General features: G+C 55.7%; 1 protein-coding gene across 1 annotated transcript in view; it reads right to left on the bottom strand.

Annotated features, from left to right (window-relative positions):
• CDH5 (cadherin 5) overlaps window positions 1-17874 on the bottom strand; it is a 35402-nt gene extending 17528 nt beyond the window's left edge. The window contains exons 1-3 of the mRNA XM_058527949.1: window positions 17823-17874; window positions 5546-5765; window positions 21-309 (exon numbers count right to left, since the gene is read on the bottom strand). Coding sequence (XP_058383932.1) covers window positions 21-309; window positions 5546-5746 — 490 coding nt within the window. The 5' untranslated portion in view covers window positions 5747-5765; window positions 17823-17874. The remainder of the gene's footprint in view (window positions 1-20; window positions 310-5545; window positions 5766-17822) is intronic.
• Between the last annotated feature and the right edge of the window lie 3885 nt (window positions 17875-21759).

Genomic DNA, 21759 nt, shown 5'->3' with positions numbered 1-21759 from the left:
GGGACAGACTGGGCACATACCCACAGCCGACATCTCGGGCACGGATGCGTTGAACAGCCGGTGCGTGAACACAGGCCAGTTGTCATTCACGTCATGCACTTTGATGGTGAAGCTGGAAGGAGACTCCAGGTTCTTGTTGGTGTCCTTGTCCACCACGAGGGCAGTGAGGTTGTACTCAGAGATCTTTTCCCTGTCCAACCTCTCAAAGGCAAACACGTCCCCTGTCTCTGCATTGACCCTGAAGACCTTGCCGGCAAAGTCTCCTTCAAGCAGGTACTTGGCGTTCTTGCGATTCATGCTGGACTTGATCTAGGAAAAAGGAGGCGCTGTGAGCTGGGAATGGGCAGTGGTGGCTGTTTGTGCACGCACATGTGAGTGTGCAAGTGCATGTGTGTAGGTATGTCTGTGTGCACATGCATATTTGTGCATGGTGCAGGCCAGGGATCTCAATGTGACACTGCGATTTTTGTCAGAATCTCTGACTGGTCATTAGTGAGTTGTCCTCAGCCAGGTCACTGCGAACACTGCATTCATGTGACCTGCCTAGCAGAGTGCCCCAGTTTGTCTAGAACACTGCCTGGAACATAGCGAGTGCTTAGAAAACCTTTTTTGAGTGAAAGTGTGTGCTTGGTGCCATTGGGAGGCAAGGGGTATTTTGCCCCTTAGAAGTCGCTTAACCTTTCTGAGTTGTGGTGACCTCATCTATAAAATGGAGATAATACTGCTTCTGATTTTGAGTTGCTCTAACGAGCAGAACAGCACTTTTGAAAGTGAGTTCCAGGAAACACTGGTCTCTTTTGCTGTTTCACACAAAAATGCAGTCCCAGGCTGCTGGAGCTGGCTCGGACTGGCTTGGCTTTTGAGAGCCAACTTACATTTTCAGGAATGTTTGTGAGCTGGTTGTTCAACACAGCTGTTATTAAAAATTCAGTGATATAAACTTACAATGAAATGAATCAGATTAAAAGGAAAGGTAACATACTCAAAATTCATCGCTTCCTAATTATTTGACTGAGTGTTACTGTGTTCTTGAGGTTATTTATGCCTATTGCATCAAATGATGGAAATACTAAGTAATGCTGTGTTAATACATATCTTTTCCCAACTCGGCTTTCAGTGACATCAAGTTGGTAGCTTGAAATAGACAAAGTGAGAGCATTTACACCATGGGAATTAGCAAATGCTACAGATCAGGACCTTTTCCCCTGGAGAGCCAGTTGTCATTTATCCACACACCACTGGTCCTGGTCACTTTAGTTTTGGAATGGTACATAAAATATTCTCTTCTGGGAGACTTACAATGTACAGTCCTGCAGAAAAGAACCCCAATGAGCTTTGTTTAACTCAGGATTTCCCCTACTTATTAGACTACTGAACACTTTTTCTTTGTAACACATAGTATTGGTGTCCCAAGGAGCAAGATTTGGAAAATAATGTGTGTAAAGCAATTTGGACAGGCTCTCAATAAATGCCAGTTATTGTTCATGCTAGATCCGTACGTTAAAGGATATTAAACGGCTAGAATTGCCGAACATTTCATTTATAGACTCTTAGAAACAGAGACTATCAGGAACATAAGGGAATCCTATTTCATGCATGTAAAATGGTACTCTCATAGGCGGTTAGAACGTTCAAAAAATATAGTTTAATTCAATTAAAAATACATAAATAGGATGTCTACAAGGTGCCAGGCCCCACGCTGGGAGTGGAGAGAGAGTCTAGATCCTGTTCCTGCCCACAGGGCCTGGGTTTAAAGCCACAGAGGCTGAGATTCTGAGGAAGGGCAGCATTTAAGGGTCGGATGGAACAAGAGCCTTGAATGATGATGTCTGAGGAGGACACATCAGAAAGGCTGGAGGAGAACCAAGAGAGAGTTGGGTCTCAAGACAGAAGAGGGGGCATCAAGAAGGGTGTGGTCAAATCCCATGAGGTCCGGAAAGTGTCCCTGGGTTTAGCAGCAGAGCAGTCATCAGAGCTCTTGGTGAGGGCAGTGTTGGGAGGTGGTAGGGGGAGAATCCAGATGACAAGATGTAGAGAAGAGTCTGGAAGGTGAGGAAGTAGAGACAGGGAGTGAGGACCCTCCCCCTTGGGTGGGCAGGGAGGGGGGGTGGGCAGCAGCTGGAGGTGGTAAAGCATCCTGGAGCAGGGCTGCGATTCAAGGGGAGGTCCCGAGGCCCAGTGGCTGGGACGCATGATGAACAGCTGGACAGGAGCACGAAGCGACATGCCAGCTCTGTAACCTGTGGCCTGGGGGGACAGCAGAGACTCAGGGATGAGGGATAGTCTGGGGCCCTGTGGGAGTTGCTCAGGATTAGGATGAAATGGTAGTCCCAAACTGGGTCTGGGTGGAAGTGTATCAGACCAACGTGCGCAAGGGGAGTGAGGGGCAGTGAGTCACCTTTGATCTATTTAATGGAATTCTGCATAAAATTTCCTTTGACTCACCCCTAAACATCTTTGATAACGTTTTCTCAATACCATCAAATAAATAGTCAGTGTTCCAAAAAAAAAAAAAAAAAAGGATTTCATTTGAATATAAGTTTTTGTTTTCATTCCCTCCAACTTTTCTTAAATAGACTTCGTATTTTAGAACAGTTTTAGATTTACAGAAATTGAGAAGATAGTACGGAGAGTTCCCATAATCCTGCTCCCAGTTCCTCCTATTATTAACATCTTACGTTAGTATGGTACATTTGTTATAATTAATGCATCATGCAGGTTTCCTTAGCTCTTACCTAATGCCCTTTTCCTGTTCTAGAATCCCATCTAGGACACCACATTACATCTAGTTGTCGTGTTTCTTTAAGCTCCTCTTGGCTGTGACAGTTTCTCAGACTTTCCTTGTTTTTGATGACCTTGATGGTTTTGAGGAGTACTGGACAGGTTTTTTGTAGGATGCCCCTCTATTGGAATTTGTCTGATATTTTTCTCATGATTAGACTAAGGTTATGCGTTTCTGGGAACCCTATTTTTTTTTTTTTTCTGTGAGGAAGATCAGCCCTGAGCTAACATCCGTGCTAATTCTCTTTTTTGCTGAGGAAGACCGGCTCTGAGCTAACATCCATTGCCAATCCTCCTCCTCTTTCTTCCCCAAAGCCCCAGTAGATAGTTGTATGTCATAGTTGCACATCCTTCTAGTTGCTGTATGTGGGACGTGGCCTCAGCATGGCCGGACAAGCGGTGCGTTGGTGCACTCTCGGGATCCGAACCCTGGCCGCCAGTAGCGGAGCGCGCGCACTTAACCGCCAAGCCACGGGGCCGGCCCCTGGGAACCCTATTTTTTAAAAAATTATCGCTGTATTTAGACATAACATCTTAATGCTGAAAGCCGTGCTGACCCGTATTTGTGGATTCAGGAGGCCACTCAGGGCACGCTTGCATTGTCCAGCCAGATCTGTAAACAAAGGCTCCAGGCTCTGGTCATCATAAACAGGGACTTCCTTCCCTCAGATTACGTCTTTGGGAGCCAGGAGGTGATCCTTGGAGCCCTGTCCTTGCTTCTCATAGGCATCCTTGTTTCTTCCCAGAGTGGGGACTACATGTGGCTCCTCTGTCCCCCAGCCCCGTGCCAGGTGCCAACTGAATGCTGTAGGCAGATGACGGCAGGCCTGATGCTCTTCCTGCTGCTCGAAGACCCTTGGGGGAGCCCTCCAAAGTTTGCCGTGACAGGGCTGCACGTGATGCAGGTGGCCCCCACTTTCTGCTGGCTCTCCCTGACTCACCCCACAGGTTTTCCTTAGGGCTGACCCTTCTCTTCAGAGGCTGAGTCATGGCACTGTCATCCCATTGGGAAGGACGTAGGTGGGTTGACGACATTTTCCTCTAGGACACAGAGTTTACATTTGTGTTGGGAGTCAGGATCCCTATGCCTTCCTAGGGCTCGGTTCTCCTAGGGCTGTCCTGGGCTCACTGTATGACCCTGGGCAAGTGTCTTCCCTCTGAGTGGCCATACTGAAGGATTTAAATTTCCCAGCCATTTTTGGGAGCCAGGGGAGCCCATGGGCACAGTCAGCTGGCTGTGGGTGAGGCTGTAAGTGGAGATTCCCCAGTTGACCCCACCCCAGCTGATGTGGCATTTCTGGTGCCGAGGCTGGACTGAACTTTCCCCCATCAAAGGGTCCTCTCCAGCCTATTTCTCTATGACCATAGGGCTCCCCCATCACCACCATTTGTGGAGTTCTTTGATATATGCTGCTCTTCTAGACTAGGGTGGGCAAACTCTTTCTGTAAAGGGCCAGATAGTAAATATTTTTGACTTTGTGGGTCCTATGGTCTTTGTCACAACTCCTCAACTCTGCCATTAGCACATGAAAGCAACCATGGCAATTTGTAAGTGAATGAGTGTGGCTCTATTCCAATAAAACTTTATTTACAAAACCAGGTGGTGGGCCAGTTCTGCCTGTGTCTGTTTCAGACCACAAGCTCCACGAGGGTGAGGGCCATGTCTTTGCCTGCTTTTTCTTTCCAGAACCCAGCCTCATGGTTCATACCATACTTCCTCTCACCAGCACATTGATCTATTCTTCCTTGTAGCCGACCATGTTTAGGTTCCAAGAAACTGACATGGTGAGATTTTAAAGCACTTGAAAGAAATTTTTCTCTTCCCTGAAAACTCTCAAAATACCTAGTCCATCTACCTGTCATCGTGTGTGAAATTCTCTCACTAGAGCTGTTCCTTTGAATTAGAATGGATGGTTTTGACATCAACAACACTTTGACATGGTAAGACAGTGGATTAGTCACTCAGATTAGCTCCAAGCTCTAGGCAGATGACTGAGGATGGAGAAGTTTTAAAGGGGGAGGAGGTGAGGGTTAGTGCCTTAGGCACTGCCCTGGGGGCAAGCTTGGGTCAAGCACCTTGTGATGGGTGTTCTGGAATCTGAGGAGTTGGGTGGGGTAACAGGGAACCAGGGAGGGACAGTTTGAGAGAAAGGTTTTTTTTTTTTTTTTTAAAGATTTTATTTATTTATTTTTTCCCTCCAAAGCCCCAGTAGATAGTTGTATGTCATAGCTGCACATCCGAGAAAGGGTTTTTTGAGGAGGTTCAAAGGCCTAGACCAGGGTTGGCCAACCATGGCCTGTATGATTAACTTTGTCACCAGCACGATTTTGTAGAAGGCTGCTCAGGTCTTCCAGACCTCTTAGATGGGAAAATTTAATGGCATCCTTGGCTAGTTCTGCCCTAAGCTCTGAAGCCCCAGGCTGGGCTGGCCTCCTCAGCCTGTGCACGGGGTAGCCCTTCTACCAGCAATGTTTAGTCCACAGACCAAGGTCTGGGAGAAAATGAGCCAGAGTGCTCACCATCACCACCCCCACCACCACATTACTACCACCACCATCATCGCTACCACAGTCACCTCCATCATCATCACCACCACCACCACCTAATATACCACCTCCACCATCTCTATCACCATTCATCACCCTCACAACCATCATCCCCACCCCTAACCACCACAATATCTATAACCATCTTGACCATCGCCACCATCACTGGGGGCCACCTGCTGCTGGGGCCTCTCCTGCTCTGGGGCCTGAGCCTTACCTTGCCCACGTAATGGGGCAGCGAGGCATTTTTCTCTTCATCGATGTGCATCTGGTTCCAAATCCAGTCTCTCTTCTGGCGCCGGTGGCTGGGCAGTATGCCGGGAGTGTCCGGGTGGGCAGGGTTAGCACCCGCTGCAGCTGTCACCAGCAGGCCCAGGCAGGTGCCCACTGCGGCAAGCAGCATCGAGAGCATCTGCATCTTCCGGGGAGGCACAGACCTGGGGAAAGAGAGGAGGCACCATCAGCGCATGGTGGTCACTGCCCTGGGGTGTGAGCAGCTCCCAGGGACAACTGGACTCTCTTTGGCTGTTCACTCCTTCATCCTTCCCTTTCTGCTGATACCAGCAGAACCAGCCTCTGTTCCTGCCCCCAAAGAGCTCCCAGTCTGGGAGGGGAAGACAGATGCAGAAACAATTCCTACTTAAGTGTCACATGGGCTAGTGTGGCGATAGGGGAGCCTAGAGGAGGGCTGTCGAGAAGGTTTCCTGGAGGAGAGGGATCCTGATGCTGATGGTAGCTCCCAAAGCCCTGTGCAGTGGGCACCCAGGTTATCTTCATTTTACACATGAAGAAACTGAGGCAAAGAGAGGTTAAGTTCATATTGGAGCAAGCGGTGGGGCTGAGGATGGAGCCTAGGTGTCTGAGCTAACGTTCATCGAGCACTTATCATTTGCCTGATGCTATTCCAAGCACTTCATATGTTATCTCATTAATCCTCCCAATGACCCTCGAGGTGGGAGTAATTGTAACCTTCGTTTTACAGATGAGCTGAGGAACAGAGAGGTTTAGTAACATTTCTGACATCACTCAGCCTATAAGCAGCAGAGCCAGGATTTAAACCAAGTCTGCCTGGCCCCAAAGTTCATGCTTTTTCCTACCCCTCTCTCTTATCCCAGCAGCTGCTATTGGGTGGGATTTAAAGGCTCCTCTGCGCAAACATGCCCTTCTGGCCAGCCCAAGAGCCCCTGGGGCAGCCTTGGTTTTGATGCTGTCTTCAGAAGGCTTTTAGGAGACCCAGATGTCTTGACCCAGAGGGTCAGGCCCTCACCAGACCCAGAACTCACAGCAGATGATCAGCTTAGGAGCTGTCACAAGAGCAGGGGTGGGGACGGTGGGGGATTGAGAGGCTGGGCTCACAGGACTGCCTTCATTTGTGAGGCCCAGTGTAAACTGGAAATGTGGGTCCTTTAGTTCAAAAATTATTAGGAATTTCAAGACGGAGACAGAAGAACATGAAACCAAGCGTGCGGGCCTTTAAAGCGCAGGGCCCCAGGTGACTGCTCAGGTTGCACACCGTTGAAGGCAGCCCTCAGGATGTGGGATTGGCCTGGACCAGGATCTGAGGTCACCTGGAGATGGGGTCCTGGCTTCATCCTGAATTCTAGGAAGAGGGATTTCCCCACCGCCCCACGGTGGGTGGAGGCTGTGACCTTGGCTATCACCGTGCCCTCTCTGCCCTGACCCCATCAGTCCACCCATGCTGGGTCCCTGCGTCAGTGACGTGTGGCTCCTGGGATGGTTCAGGGGAAGGAGGCGGGTGGGTGGGAGTGGGAACCAGGGCTCCTGCCTGGAGAGAGACAAGGACCCCCCCTGGATGCTGGATGGGAGGCCTCCTCCCTGGCTGCCCCAGCCCCGGCCGGAGGGAGAGGCTGGACTCAGCCCATCACAGCACGTTTCTAAACTCTAGTGACATTTCTTCTGAGACTCTGGCGCCAGGCTGTCCTCAGTGAGGGCTGAGGGTGTCTGCGCTGGGCCAGCCTGGCCTCTGGGTCTGCTGATCTTAGCATCGAAGGCCCCTACCCTGTGGCCCCTGCAGCTGGCCCAGGAGGAAGTAGACTTCCAGGGCTGGCGTGGGACAGAATGTTGAGGACGCCCCAGAAAGCAAGTGCCATGCCTGGGGGGAGGCTCTGGGCCTCAGTTTTTCAGTCATAACTGAGGCAGTGGAGCTGGAAGAGACCCCGTGCCCTTTGAGGTAGGATGTGGAAAGGGCAGCCATTCCAGGCGGGAGGAAACCACTGAACAAAGGCTGGGGAGGCTGGGAGCCCTGGCCAGGAAGCTGGTCCTGACTCAAGGGAGGTGGCAGGCGTGACCCCTGCTCCAGCCTTGCTGGGCCCAGGCCCGGTGGGTCATTTCCTTTTTTGCCTAGAAAGGAACTGCGAGTCTTGGTTCTTTCTTCCTCCCTCAAGTGAGAAGTGACTCAAAAATGAAAAAGGAAAACAAACAGAAGTGAAACTGAGACATGGGGAGAGAGAGTTCTCAGGCCTCCAGGCAGGACAGAGGGAGAGCCCAGGCACTTAGCTGATAAGTATTGAGCGCCTCCTGTATGCCCTAAAGCCAGATGGGGCCTGCCCTCAGGTAGTGCAAACTGGAGTGGGAACACCAGGAAAATTAGTAAATGAGAGAAAATATCAGCTAGTGATCAGGAAATTACAGTGGGGGATCCAACAGAGAGTGAGGGGGCGGCTGGCTGAGACTTTGAGGCCAGGGAAGGTCTCTCTGAGAGACAACACTTGAGCCAACATCTGAGTGTCAGCCCTGGCAAATGCCGAGGGAAGGAAGAGAATTCCAAGCAGAAGGACCAGCAAGTGCAAAGGCCCTGAGGTGGAAAATGGTTAGTGTGTTTGAAGAACCAAAGGAAGGTGAATCAGATAGAAATGAGCAATGGGGGATAGACCACAAGAAGAGGTGACCAGGTGAGTGTGGTAGGCTGAATGATGGCTCCCTAGATAATGTCCTCGTCCTAACCCTGGAACCTGTGAATACGTTACTTTACACCGCAAATGGACTTTCAGCAGATAAGATTGAGTTCAGGATCTTGAGATAGGGAGTTATCCTGGCTTATGTGGTAGACTCGGTGTAATCACACGGGCCTTAAGAGATGAAAGCAGGAGGGTCAGAAGCAGGAAAAATGAGATGTGAGGATGGAAACGGAGGTTGGAGTGATACAGCGCCACAAGCCAAGGAATGGGGGCGGCCTCTAGAAGCCGAAAAAAGCAAGGAAACAGATTCTCCCCTAGAGCCTCCAGAAGGAACGCAGCCTTGATTTTAGCCCACCAAAACCCATTTCAGACCTCTGACCTCCAGAACTGTACGATATATAAGATAACAAATAGATAAATTTGTATTGTTTCAAACCACCACGTTTGGGGTGGTTTGTTACAGCGGCCGCAGGACACTAATGCAGTCGGGTTGTGTGGGGCCTCGTAGGGCAGCCTAGAGAGAGCTTTTTCCTAAGTGCGAGGGAGAGGGATGAGATCTCATTTGAAGAGATCCCCTGCTGTGGTGAGGGGACTGGCTGAGAGACGGGAGACCAGGAGGAGGCTGTCAGTGTCTTCCAGGTGAGAATCAGTGGCAGCCCAGACCAGGTTATGGGGGGAGGGCCGTGGGATATGTTTTGAGGTAGAGTTAATGGGACTTACTGGTTAAGGGGACGTAGGGGGTGAGGGATGGAAAGGAATCAAGGACCGCTCCCCCATCTTTGGCCTGAGCAGCTGGGGACAGCAGGGTCTTTACTGAGATTCGGAAGACCAGGATAGTGGCATGTTTGATGGGGAGAAAACCAGAAGTTCTGTGTGGCCTGAATCAGATGGTGTTGCCTATTAAATGGCTCTGCAGCCACGACCAGCAGCTTCTGGAGACCCGACCCGGAGTCTGGAGGAGAAAGCAGGCTGGAGCAGCTTGCGGACGGTCGCTGTGTGTGGATGGTGCTCACACTGCAAGCTGGGACACTAAGGAGAGCAGGTAGCTGGAGAGGAAAAGTGACCCAGGACAGTCCCGCCGGGGCTTCCCTCTTTCTCTGTCTGGTGAACTTGTCCTTCAGAGTCGAGCCCAAACATCCTCCCCTGGGGAGCCGACCCTGGTGCCCACCTCCCAGCCCTGTGCATCCCTGAGCACCCTGCACTGCAGCACGGCTTGGGACTGGTCCCAGGGTTGATGCCCAGGCCCCACTGCTGGGCTCAAGTCACAGCTTCCTTTCCTTCCTGGAGAACGTCTTTCCATCTTGATGCTCACACAGTGCGAGGGGATGGTTACGATGGCAGGCTCCATGGCTTACAGAACCTCAGTTGCCTGCTCTGTCACTGCTTGACTGTGCACGAGACACTTCTCTGAGCCTCAATTACGTTATCTGTACAATGGGAACACTAGTATCTACCTCTCAGGGTTGTTCTCAGGCCTGAATTAAAAAGGATTTGTAACGTGGCCAAAAAACTAATAATGAAACCAAACACATACGAATCCTTGCTGACCTTCTGGTTCTGCTCCTCTGAGGAGTCACGTTGCCATTCTTGTTCCTAAACACCCAATCATTTGGTTAGGGGATGTGCAGGTCCCCACCCTGCCAGACCACCGCCCCGCCCCCCCCCGCCACCACTGATCTCTGCTCTGTGTCAGGGGGCCTGACCCCTCGGCCTCCCGGCCCTGGCTTCTGGTGTTTGGCCAGTAGGGGCTCCAGCAGGAGCTGTGAGGATGGAAGGAGAGAAGTGGGTGTTTCTTCCCTGCTGCTCTTTGTTCTGGTTCATATTTCTTGCTGTGTCTGCATCTCTCCATGATGACAGCTCCTAGTGGGGCAGCCCCTCTGTGGTGCTGTCCCTCACTGGGTTCTGGAAACACCCTTCCCTCCTGTTTGTCCCTTTGGCCCTGGGGTGGTGACAGCTGCCCGCTGTTGCTGGTCTCTGTGTGCCTCCATACCCGCTGTGTTCCCTTAACCAGGCTCACCGCTCTGTAAGTATTCCCCTCATAATGTCTCTTCATTTGAACGCCTGGGGTAAGTTCTGTGTCCTGCTGGGACCTCGTCTGATACAGCAAACAGGAGTGCGGCTTTCTCTTTGCTCGGGCCTGCTTGGATGGGCTAGTGGTCCCCGGGCTGACAGCAGCCATCAGCCAAACGCATAAACAACCGCACTGGACTTAAATAAAGCAGAGACCACCATCACAGGCCACGGCCGTCTGGCTCAGAGGGGATGTTAACCCCTTGGTGGGTTTTGGCTGGCCCCACACACAGCATTCTCGGAAAGTGCAGAAAAGTCCCTTGGATTCTATTCCCTGTCCAGCAGAGGCCCTAGGGTGAGCCCTGGGGAGAAATCCCTCGGCATACATGGGTCATCGTCAAGCTCCAGCCTTCTGACAGGACGGGCACTGGCTCCCATAGAGTCACCCCACATCACCAGTGTGTCCTTTGCTGGGGTGGGGGAGAGGTCTGCGTGCGCAGCTCCTCGTCAGCGAGCAGTTAGTGAGGAGGCAGGACCTTGGAGGTAGAGGCCTTTAGGAGATGAGGATCACATAATCCCATCTCCAACCCCATGCTGGACCCTTGGGTGCTCTCTCAAGACAGCCCTTTCTTGCCTGGGGCGGTGGAGGGGGGCTGACATTCCTGAGCACCTCGTCAGTGGCACACATTGTCTCATTTAAAGCTTGCCTCCTTCTATGTAGTTGTCAGTAATCCCATTTTGCAGCTGAGGCTCGGAAAGGTGGAGTGAGTCATCCTGTGTCACACAGCAGTAAGAGATGGAGTGGAGCCAAGATTTGAACTTAGACTGCCATTCACCCCAAATAGTGCTTTTTCCATCATGCCAGCCTCTCTCTATCTCTTTGGTGACATTGGTGTGTAATAATAATATAATAATAATAATAACAATAAACTGTTCTCCATGCTTAGCTTTCATAGATGCCATCTCCTTTAGTTTTCACACTATCCCCAGGATGTAGGAATTACCATCCCCATTTCACAGAGGAAGAAACTGAGGCTCAGAGACCAATAACTCATAGGTGGTAGATCTGGAACTCTCTCCCAGATCTGTCTTTTTCTAAATCCTGGGCTGCTTCTCCACCCAATCTTAGAGGGGCCTGAGGGACTTTTCCATCTGAAAAGCCACATTTATTTGTGTCTTTTGCCTTTTGTGTTAGAAATCTGGCCACCAAAATGGGGGCCGAGGGGAAGGGTTTTGTGGAACAATTGTTTCTTCTCCTGCTGCTGATGGAGAGGGCGTCAGCCAGCAGAATTGGCTGTACCCACAGCTGGAAATAGAATTTCCCTTGGCCGTGCCTTTGGAGGCGTGGCCCCACATACGAAGTGTGTGGTCAGAGCCACGCCTGGGCTCAGACTTACTTTAGCCCTTTGCCTTCCTACAAATCGGAGTCATGTCTCTTGGTTGCTCTCACCAGGTTTCTGGAGAGATCAGGCTGTGGCTGGGTGGGTCTGGGGTATGACAGGCTGCAGAGGGTCTGAGGATTTTAGAAATGCTTTTGTGCTCAGAAAATCCCAGCAAAGCAGCCCTGGGAACTTGCCCCACGACAAGCCGTGAGAGGGGAGGGAATTCACCGGGCAGCTCAGATGTGTCTGCTGGGCACCCAGAGGCCAGGTGCCAGCCTGAGTCCCTGTCATCCAGGATCCGTGATGATGCCCCGTCCCTGCAGCCGCGTTAGAGGCTTTTGGGAGCAGCTCCAAATGTACTCGTGGATGAGGGCAGGAATTCTGTGCCCTTGGTCAGTCTGTGAAGGTCTGGGGGGCCCAAAATGAGAGGACAGAGTATGTGGCCAAAGACCTTGGTGAACTGGTGTGGAGCCCAGGAGAAGGGCAGAGGAACCCCAGAGAAACCGGGGGTGGCTGGGCTCCACCAGGCCCGGATGGGAGGTCGGGGCCTTGGAGAGCTCCTGGGTCCCGGTCTGTGTCCACACGGGGCGGGACCTGAGGTCAGAACCTAGGTGCCTGAGCTGGGCCTGAGGCCTGAGGGGTGGCTCCGAAGGCAGAGCCAAGTGGGGTATCCTGTGCCTCTGACTGCTCCTCTCCAGGTACCTGTCTGGGTCTGAAGGTGCTTGGTGAGCCTCCAGGAGTAGCCGCTGCCCGTAGGAGGCTAACACTTACTGGGCTGGCTCACACCCCCCAGCCTTCGCACTGGCCCTTCTCTCTCCTCTGCCTGGATTTAGGTCACATGTCACCACTTCTCTGAAGCCCTTTCTAGAGCCCTGGGGTTACACAGTCGCTCAACAAACATTTATCCAGCACCTACTATGTGCCAGGCACCGAACTACACATGGGCTGCACCCCCGTGGGAGAGAGGGACACTAAAACCACTTTGTGAAAAATCCTCAGTTTCAAATTGTGATGCATGCTTTGTTGAGGAGTAGAGGAAACGGGGAGAGGGCAGAGACGGGGAGGGCCCGGATGGGTCTGAGGTTTGCAGTCCAGGGGTGAGTCCTGCCTCTCTTGGACCCACTGTGGGACATCAGGCAAACTCCCTTCACTCCTTTTCTCTTTGCGGCCCCATCTGTCACTGGGGTTTGGCCTTGAAGGGGCTGTGGGGTGTGCTTAGCTCTGTGCTCTTTAAGAGGAGGGGCTGGGGGCACAGAGGGGGCAGAGGGAGGGGAGGGGCTGGAGCTGCTCAATTTGTAGCTAGGTTGCTGCTACGAAGCCTGGACCCACCTGGGAGATGCTCAGTGAGGCAGCCGGGCAAGTGCCCCTGGGCTGGTCCTGCCCCCGACCACCAGGCAGACCCTTGCTCTTTAGCCTGACCATGGCCCTGCTCAAGCCTTAGGTTCCAGGGGCTAAATCTGGGTTTTGGGGGGTTATTGAGCAGGCCAGAGGACCTTTGGGGTTGGGGTAGAGGAAGACTCCAGGTCAGGGGTACACACATGACATCCTCAGGCTACATGGACACACAACACCCCCTGTGTGCCTACACAAGTCAACGCCCCTGTTCCCAGGCACTGCCTACGCCAACTTCTGAAGAGTCTCTGCTACGCGGGGCGGGCCCCTCTGCCCCTGCCCGGCACACCCGCCGGCAGCCGGGACAGGATCTGGCAGTGGAGCCCAGTCCCAGGCAGAGCCTCAGAGGGCGGACTGGACGCTCAGTCCTAGCCCAGCCTCCCGCAGGCTCTGGACTCCAGCCCAGAGGCCCCAGGTCAGGGATAAGGGGCCGGGGAGGGGGAGGAGAGGCCCAGAACATGCAGGAGGTGTGCCTGTGGGAGGGGAAGCGCTGCGGCCCCCGCTCCCTGTGTGGCCCTGGGCAGCTCTGCCCACCGCCCTCCCACCCCACCACCTCGAGCCTCATTCTAGGACAGAGGTTGGAGCCAGTGATCCCCAAACTCCTTCAGGGACTCCCCAGTTGTCTGCTTGAGCCCCAGCATTTACAGCTGGGCCTTGGCATCCACTAACACTGGGCGAGTGAAGGGTGAGGCCCTGGAGCCTCTGGGAGGGGCTGTGTTGGGAGTGGGACTGGGTAGCTATGAGCTGGCCCCCTGGGGCTTTCTCCTAATTTTCGGCTCAGTTCAGCCCTGGGACCTGCTCCTGTGGGTCCCAGACCAGATCCCCTCCCCTCAGGGTTCTGCCACCAGCCTCCCTGTCTCAACTCCCCTTAAAGCAGACCACGTGGCTCCCCTGCCGACTGCTCCCCCGGGCTCCCCACCCCCTGCAGGATGAAGTCCATCTCCTGGGCCAGCATGGAAGGCCCAGCATGGTGTGTCCCCTGCCCACCCCTCCGGCTCTCCTCTCCCCCATCTCCATGTCCCTTCCAGCCATGAGGAGAACTAGACATTTCTGGAATTCACAGTGCTCTTCCTCTGTCCAGCAGGCATTGTGCACAGAATGCCCTTCCTTGCCGTGTCCCCTGAGTGAATGCTTTACTTCTCTTCAAGCCCCAGGCCGGCTCCCCCACAGGTCTTCTGATTGACTCCTGCCCCTAGCACAGCCTCTGTCCCTGGCCTGAGCGTCTCTGACCAGGCCGGTTCTGGGTCTGTCTCTACTCCACCCTAGCATCCAGCTCCATGGACTCCAGGCCCCTGACCTTGGGGTGTCGGTGTCCCCACTGTTGCATGTCAGCCTGCTGCGGTCTCCAGCTCTGGCTTGTCACTGCTTCCCTCCTCACTCACAGGATTTGAAACAAATCTGCGTATTTGCAGACAACACCTCGGGGGGTCAGAGCAGGGGCAATAGCTGGTATAACTCAGGGAAGCTCCTCCTCGTCCCCAGCAGCATCTCTGATGGCCCCTCACATTGTCAGACACACCACCATTAGGATTCTGATCCTTTGAGGACAACGAGATTATCCTTCTTATGGGTCCCCGGTGAACACACACGTACCCTGTGCTGGGTGCCTCTGAATGCGGGGCTGGCAAAACGGAGCTCATGGGTTGTAATTTGAAACAAATCTGTGTTGTCTTGGGGTCTCTGGGCTCCAAGATCATCCAGTCTATTCCCCTGTCTCCTAATGGGGCAACTCCACGTTCGGGGAGAGAACATCCACCCTATGGAGCCTTTTCCAGCCTTCTCTGGGCTTCCCTACTCTGATGGGGGCTGTGAGGCAGTCAGTGGGGGCAATAGAATGAACCCTACAGGCCTACCTGTTTGAACCTGCTCAGCTGCATAGGAGCTGTGTGGCCTTAGGCCCATCCCTTGCCCTCTGTGGGCCCCAGCTTCCTCATCAACCGTAGCTGCCTTCCTAGTCAGGAGGATTAAATGAGGTCAAGGGGGTGAAGCTGGCACACAGTAGGTGCTCAGTAAGTGTGCGGGTCTGTTGACCCACATCCACTCACCCTCGTCAGCCTGGTGGCTGTGGGCTCGACTGGCCGACTCACACCTGGCCTCATTTCCTGGTTCTGCCCTGGCCCCACCTCCTGCTCCCCTCTGTGCCTCTCCAGAAGGAAATCTCATTCACTGCCTGCCTGGCCTGGCCCCATGGGCCCTGCTTCCTCCTCCTCCTCGTATCTGCGCCCGCCAGGATCTGACTGTTACGCTGTGGCCCAAGACAAACAATCTGGAGGTCCCTGAATGAGGTCCATTCCCTGCCCTAGAGAGATGAGAAGACTGAGGCTCAGAGAGCAGAGGGGCTCCCCAAGACCTCCCAGCTTCCTCTGGGGCTCCTGCTCTTCTTCCAGGAAGCCTTCTATGATTTCTCCACCCAACATCAGCTTAGACCTGGGTTAGGATGGGCTTTTCAGTAGCTCTCCAGCTAGAAGCCAAGCTCCCGAGGGCAGGACTTGTCTCCTGGAACATTCCTTCCCCAGGGTCATTGGGCCTCCTGGCTTGTCCTGATACCTGCTTCTGTGGCTTGAACTGTCAGCCAACTGTGGCTGAACGGCCAGGTTCAATCTTCCTCCACTTATCCCCTCTCTGAGCTTCGCTATGGAGCGTGGCGGGGGCCGTGAGGTCAGAGGCGCTGGCCTCACTCATATCCTGCTTCCACCTTGTGCTAACTGTAACCTTGGACTGGCTGCTCAGCCTCTCTCGGCCTCTGTGGTCCCATCTGTGAAATGGAAATTCTTTTAGTAGCTTCAAGGCTGCCATGGGAGTGCAGAGAGGTGACGGATGTAGCAGGGATGGGTCCACATGGGCAAGTGGCCCAAGGTTTTTCCCTAGCTGGTGGCCAGTGTCTACCTTGTGTCCCAGAGGCAGCAGCAGAGCTGTGAGTCATCCAACTTCGGGAGAAAATAAGCCTAGCCCCCTCTGACTTCCTGCCCCCACGTCCGGCTCTTGTTCAGCAGCACAATTGCTCAGGTCAAGCCTGCATGGTGGGCAGCTTAACCTCTTCAAGGCCGGGGGATGCCACCCCTCTGCCCTCACCATAGTAAGCCGGAATTGGCAGGGCTGCCTGGGCCCCTTGGAGGTCACCTGCTGCCCTCCAGGCTGGGGCCCAAAGATGGCTGGACTCAGGCCAGACGGGGGACAGTCCCACTGCCCCCCATCGCCTGAAGATGAACCAGCGCTCCTGGGCCTGGCACTCAGGGCCTCCAGCATCACTAGCCCTCCTGGCGCTCCTGGCTCTAAAAAACCCTCTGGCCACAGCCTTCCCAAAACCTCCGAGCTGCCCAGGGTTCCTGCCTCCCCTAGAATGCCCTTCTTTCCTGTCAGGATCCTATCTGCCCACCACCCATGGCAGAAACGTCCATCGAGGGGTGTGGAGAACAAGCACAGTGCTTGGTGCAGAGTAGCTACCCAAAGTGCTGGCCAGAGGAAGAGCTGAGTCGATAGCCCCTCACTTGCACCCCCTCCGCCTCACCTGCTGGGGACTCACCGACCTCAGGGGTCAAAACCTTTATGACACTCATAGCCACGGTCAGCTCTGGGGTGGCAGGTAAATTCAGCCATGATTTCTCGAAGACTCCCCTGCTATGAGCCATTCCCGGTGCCAGGTGTGTACACTGCCTCCTTCAGGTGACTCATGAAAAGACCGTTTCCTCCATTTCCCAGATGAGAAGGCTGAGGCATGGAGAAGCTGCGTGATGCTGGAAGGAGCCTGGGCTCTGGGGTACAAGCTCCCCACTCCAGCTCTTCCTTACCTTCTCTGAAGCTCAGCCGCCTCCACTAGAGGCGGAGAAAGGATCTGTCCCACTCACTGGGTTGTTGGTAGGATAACATAATGAGCCCCTTTGGTTAAGAGCCTCCTATGCGCATCAGCTCCAGTTCCCACAGTAAATTGCAGAGACTCGCTATGTCCATTGTTCAGACAAGCAAACTGAGGTTCGGAGACACTGGAGAGTTTTCCCCAAGTCACACAGGAAGCGAGTGGTGGGGCTGGGCTCTGCGCCAGGACCACGGTCTCCAGGCTGGGCTCTCACCCTACACCGCCTGCCTTCAAGTCTTTTGGGGGAGACTTCCCTAAAATATGAGGGCTGCGGGGTCCCTTGGGCCCAGCCTTCGGTTATCTGGGTGTTGGGGGGAAGGGTGGGCCGCTTTCCCGACCACGGCTCCACAGCTGGTAGCCGTCCTGTGTGTCTGGGGCAGGGCGGGAAGGGGAGTCCGTAGGCCGGACCTCAGGTGCCCAGAGCTGAGCCTCAGCTTGCCTGTTCTGAAAGTGGGGGCACTGGCTAACGGAGGGGGGCTGAGCTCCTCTCCCAATCCCAGAGCCTTGGGGGAGGGGATGATGCCAGGCCTTGGCTAATCCTTTCCCACGGGGAAGGGGCACCGAGGGGGAGCCTAGGCCTGGGTGCCAGTCCTCCGCCCCAGTGTGCTGGGCGACTCGGGTAGAATCCTGCCCTCTCTGAGCCTGGCACCGATGGAAGCCAGTGGGCCCTCGAGTCACACCGAGTTGGAGAGTCTACATGTGGGAGAGCCGAGTCCTCACCCCCTCCCTCAGCCCTGAGAACACCTGTTCGTGGCCGGTGCCTCCACGGGGTGCACCAGCCCTGCTCTGAACCAGGAGGAGGCCGAGTCTGGCCCGAGGAGTGGATCTTCCTGAGACCCCGACCACCACCATTCTAAGATGGGGAAGCCGAGGACCTTCCGGTCCCGGGCACATGGCGATGGGTCTGGGTGGAGCGCGGTGCAGGGAGCCCTCACTCACCGTGCCCGTGGGCTGAGAGGTGTCTCCGTTCGTCTGCCTGCCTGCCTGGGGCCGAGTGTGCTCCGGAGCTCTCTGGGGCTCTGCCGACAGCTCTCGAGGGGAGCCACGCCTGGCCTGCAAGGGAGGCCTGGCCGCCGCCCCTTCAGGTTTTCCAGCTGGCCCTGGCCCACTTCCCCCGGGATGGTTTCCTGTTATTGTTCCTTTGTGAGGGCCGGGCTGGCTGCAGATAGGCAGGCCCCACAGTGGGCGGCTGCCTCGGCCCAGCCAGGCTGACCTCACAGAGGCCTAGCCCTGGACCCGGCCCGGGCCTCAGCTCTGGCGTCCTGAGCCCAGCACCTGCCTAGGGCCTTAGTTCACCCTCCCTGTAACCCCGAGGGCAGGGGTCATCACCCCCATTTTATAATAAAGCTCAGGACACTGAGACTCAGCAAGTTGAAGATGCTCGTCCACCCAGCTGGGGCGTAGCAGAGCCAAAAATCCAGCCTGGGTCAGCCTAGGCCCAGAGCCAGATTTTCCCAGGTGACCCCATGACATGCTGGGGTGGGGCCGACTTTGCAGGGGATGGGGAGGCTTCAGGGCGTCGGGGGTGGAGTGGGTGGGAGGTGGGACACAGACCACAGCTCTTGGCTCTGTGAGTTGGATCGACCTCTTCCCAGTGAGGGGGCGTGGGTTCCAGCTCTAAGGCACCAGACTGGGCTTTGGGGGGTCGTTTGGGTTTAGAAAAATCAGGTGGAGTCAAGCGCCCTGGCTCTGCTTCTGATGTGACTATGAGCCAGTCATGTCCACCCTGAGCCTCAGTTTCCTCATCTGTAAAATGTGGAAAGTCGTAGCCTGAACCTCACATGGCTATTGTGGTAAACGGGAGTCGAAGAGGGACATGAAAGATAGTGAAGCTGAAGGCCGGATCAGAGCCCGTCAGAACCAAGATGCTGCGGGGGAGGGGCTCAAATTCTGTGAGTCACGAGAGTCCTGAGGAGCTTTTATGAACTGCGGATCCCGGGGCCCCACCCCAGGCCGAGGGATGTGGAGTCTCCCAGGGCAGGCAGTGGGAGTCTGTCCTTTGACTAGTTGCCCCTCTGTTTCCGTGGATGAATGAATGGCTGGGAAGTCCCGAACCTGTTCCGTTGTACAGCTGGGCAGAGACCTGAGAGGGAGAGGCCTTGCCCAGGGGCCCTCAGTAAGTCAGTGGACACTAGTGTGGAGAGGGGGAATGGGATGGAAGAATATTTTTGGGGAGGGGGAGATAAAGATTTCTCTGTTTGGGGCACGTTGATGTTGAGATGGCCCTTACACAACCCAGTGGCGATGTCAGGTTGGCAGCTGGAGACGGGTGGCTACAGTTGAAGACAGGGGTGGCTACAGTTGGAGATGGGGTGGATACAGTTGGAGACTGGTGGAGACAGGGGTGGATACAGTTGGATACAGGGGTGGAGACAGGGGTGGGGACAGGTGGAGACAGGGGTGGGGACAGGTGGAGACAGGGGTGGGGACAGGTGGAGACGGGTGGAGACGGGGTGGGGACAGGTGGAGACAGGGGTGGAGACGGGTGGGGACAGGTGGAGACGGGTGGAGACGGGTGGGTACAGGTGGAGACAGGGGTGGAGACGGGTGGAGACGGGTGGAGACGGGGTGGGGACAGGTGGAGACAGGGGTGGGGACAGGTGGAGACGGGTGGAGACGGGGTGGGGACAGGTGGAGACAGGGGTGGAGACGGGTGGGGACAGGTGGAGACGGGTGGAGACGGGTGGGTACAGGTGGAGACAGGGGTGGAGACGGGTGGAGAGGGGTGGTTACAGGTGGAGACGGGTGGAGACGGGTGGGTACAGGTGGAGACAGGGGTGGAGACGGGTGGTTACAGGTGGAGACGGGTGGAGACGGGTGGGTACAGGTGGAGACGGGTGGAGACGGGTGGGTACAGGTGGAGACAGGGGTGGAGACGGGTGGGTACAGGTGGAGACGGGTGGAGAGGGGTGGTTACAGGTGGAGACGGGTGGAGACGGGTGGGTACAGGTGGAGACAGGGGTGGAGACGGGTGGGTACAGGTGGAGACGGGTGGAGACGGGTGGGTACAGGTGGAGACGGGTGGAGACGGGTGGGTACAGGTGGAGACAGGGGTGGAGACGGGTGGGTACAGGTGGAGACGGGTGGAGAGGGGTGGTTACAGGTGGAGACGGGTGGAGACGGGTGGGTACAGGTGGAGACAGGGGTGGAGACGGGTGGGTACAGGTGGAGACGGGTGGAGACGGGTGGGTACAGGTGGAGACGGGTGGAGACGGGTGGGTACAGGTGGAGACAGGGGTGGAGACGGGTGGGTACAGGTGGAGACGGGTGGAGAGGGGTGGTTACAGGTGGAGACGGGTGGGTACAGGTGGAGACAGGGGTGGAGACGGGTGGAGACGGGTGGGTACAGGTGGAGACGGGTGGAGAGGGGTGGTTACAGGTGGAGACGGGTGGGTACAGGTGGAGACAGGGGTGGAGACGGGTGGAGACGGGTGGGTACAGGTGGAGACAGGGGTGGAGAGGGGTGGTTACAGGTGGAGACGGGTGGAGACGGGTGGAGACAGGTGGAGACAGGGGTGGAGACGGGTGGGTACAGGTGGAGACAGGGGTGGAGACGGGTGGAGAGGGGTGGTTACAGGTGGAGACGGGTGGAGACGGGTGGGTACAGGTGGAGACAGGGGTGGAGACGGGTGGGTACAGGTGGAGACGGGTGGAGACGGGTGGGTACAGGTGGAGACAGGGTGGAGACAGGAGTGGGGACAGGTGGAGACAGGGGTGGAGACGGGTGGAGACGGGTGGGTACAGGTGGAGACGGGTGGAGAGGGGTGGTTACAGGTGGAGACGGGTGGAGACGGGTGGGTACAGGTGGAGACAGGGGTGGAGACGGGTGGGTACAGGTGGAGACGGGTGGAGACGGGTGGGTACAGGTGGAGACGGGTGGAGACGGGTGGGTACAGGTGGAGACAGGGGTGGAGACGGGTGGGTACAGGTGGAGACGGGTGGAGAGGGGTGGTTACAGGTGGAGACGGGTGGGTACAGGTGGAGACAGGGGTGGAGACGGGTGGAGACGGGTGGGTACAGGTGGAGACGGGTGGAGAGGGGTGGTTACAGGTGGAGACGGGTGGGTACAGGTGGAGACAGGGGTGGAGACGGGTGGAGACGGGTGGGTACAGGTGGAGACAGGGGTGGAGAGGGGTGGTTACAGGTGGAGACGGGTGGAGACGGGTGGAGACAGGTGGAGACAGGGGTGGAGACGGGTGGGTACAGGTGGAGACAGGGGTGGAGACGGGTGGAGAGGGGTGGTTACAGGTGGAGACGGGTGGAGACGGGTGGGTACAGGTGGAGACAGGGGTGGAGACGGGTGGGTACAGGTGGAGACGGGTGGAGACGGGTGGGTACAGGTGGAGACGGGTGGAGAGGGGTGGTTACAGGTGGAGACGGGTGGGTACAGGTGGAGACAGGGGTGGAGACGGGTGGAGACGGGTGGGTACAGGTGGAGACAGGGGTGGAGACGGGGTGGAGACGGGTGGGGACAGGTGGAGACAGGGTGGAGACAGGGGTGGGTACAGGTGGAGACAGGGGTGGAGACAGGTGGGGACAGGTGGAGATGGGGTGGAGACAGGGTTGGGGACAGGTGGAGACGGGTGGCCTGGAGATGAGGTTGGGGGGGGTTGGGGGGGACACTTAGGGCTGGCCCCTGAGGCCATGGGGCCAGCACAGTGGGGTGTCAGCTGGGTCATCCTGGGAAAAGCGAGGGCTGAGACTCGACTGCTGGGTTTGGAGGACGGAGGTCATGGATGACTGTGAGCAGTGCAGGTTAGATGGAGAGGAGCGGACAGGGTGGATTAGAGGGCCCGGGCTAGAGCAGGAGGCATGGGCGAGTAGAGGCACACGCGATCACAGCTCCTTCCCCAAGACTTGCAGTGGTGGGAGCAGA

Source organism: Diceros bicornis, chromosome 32 (assembly GCF_020826845.1).
Source record: "Diceros bicornis minor isolate mBicDic1 chromosome 32, mDicBic1.mat.cur, whole genome shotgun sequence".
Classification (NCBI taxonomy): Eukaryota; Metazoa; Chordata; class Mammalia; order Perissodactyla; family Rhinocerotidae; genus Diceros; species Diceros bicornis.
Note: the sequence above shows the minus strand (reverse complement) of the source record. Positions and strands in the feature narration are given on the sequence as shown.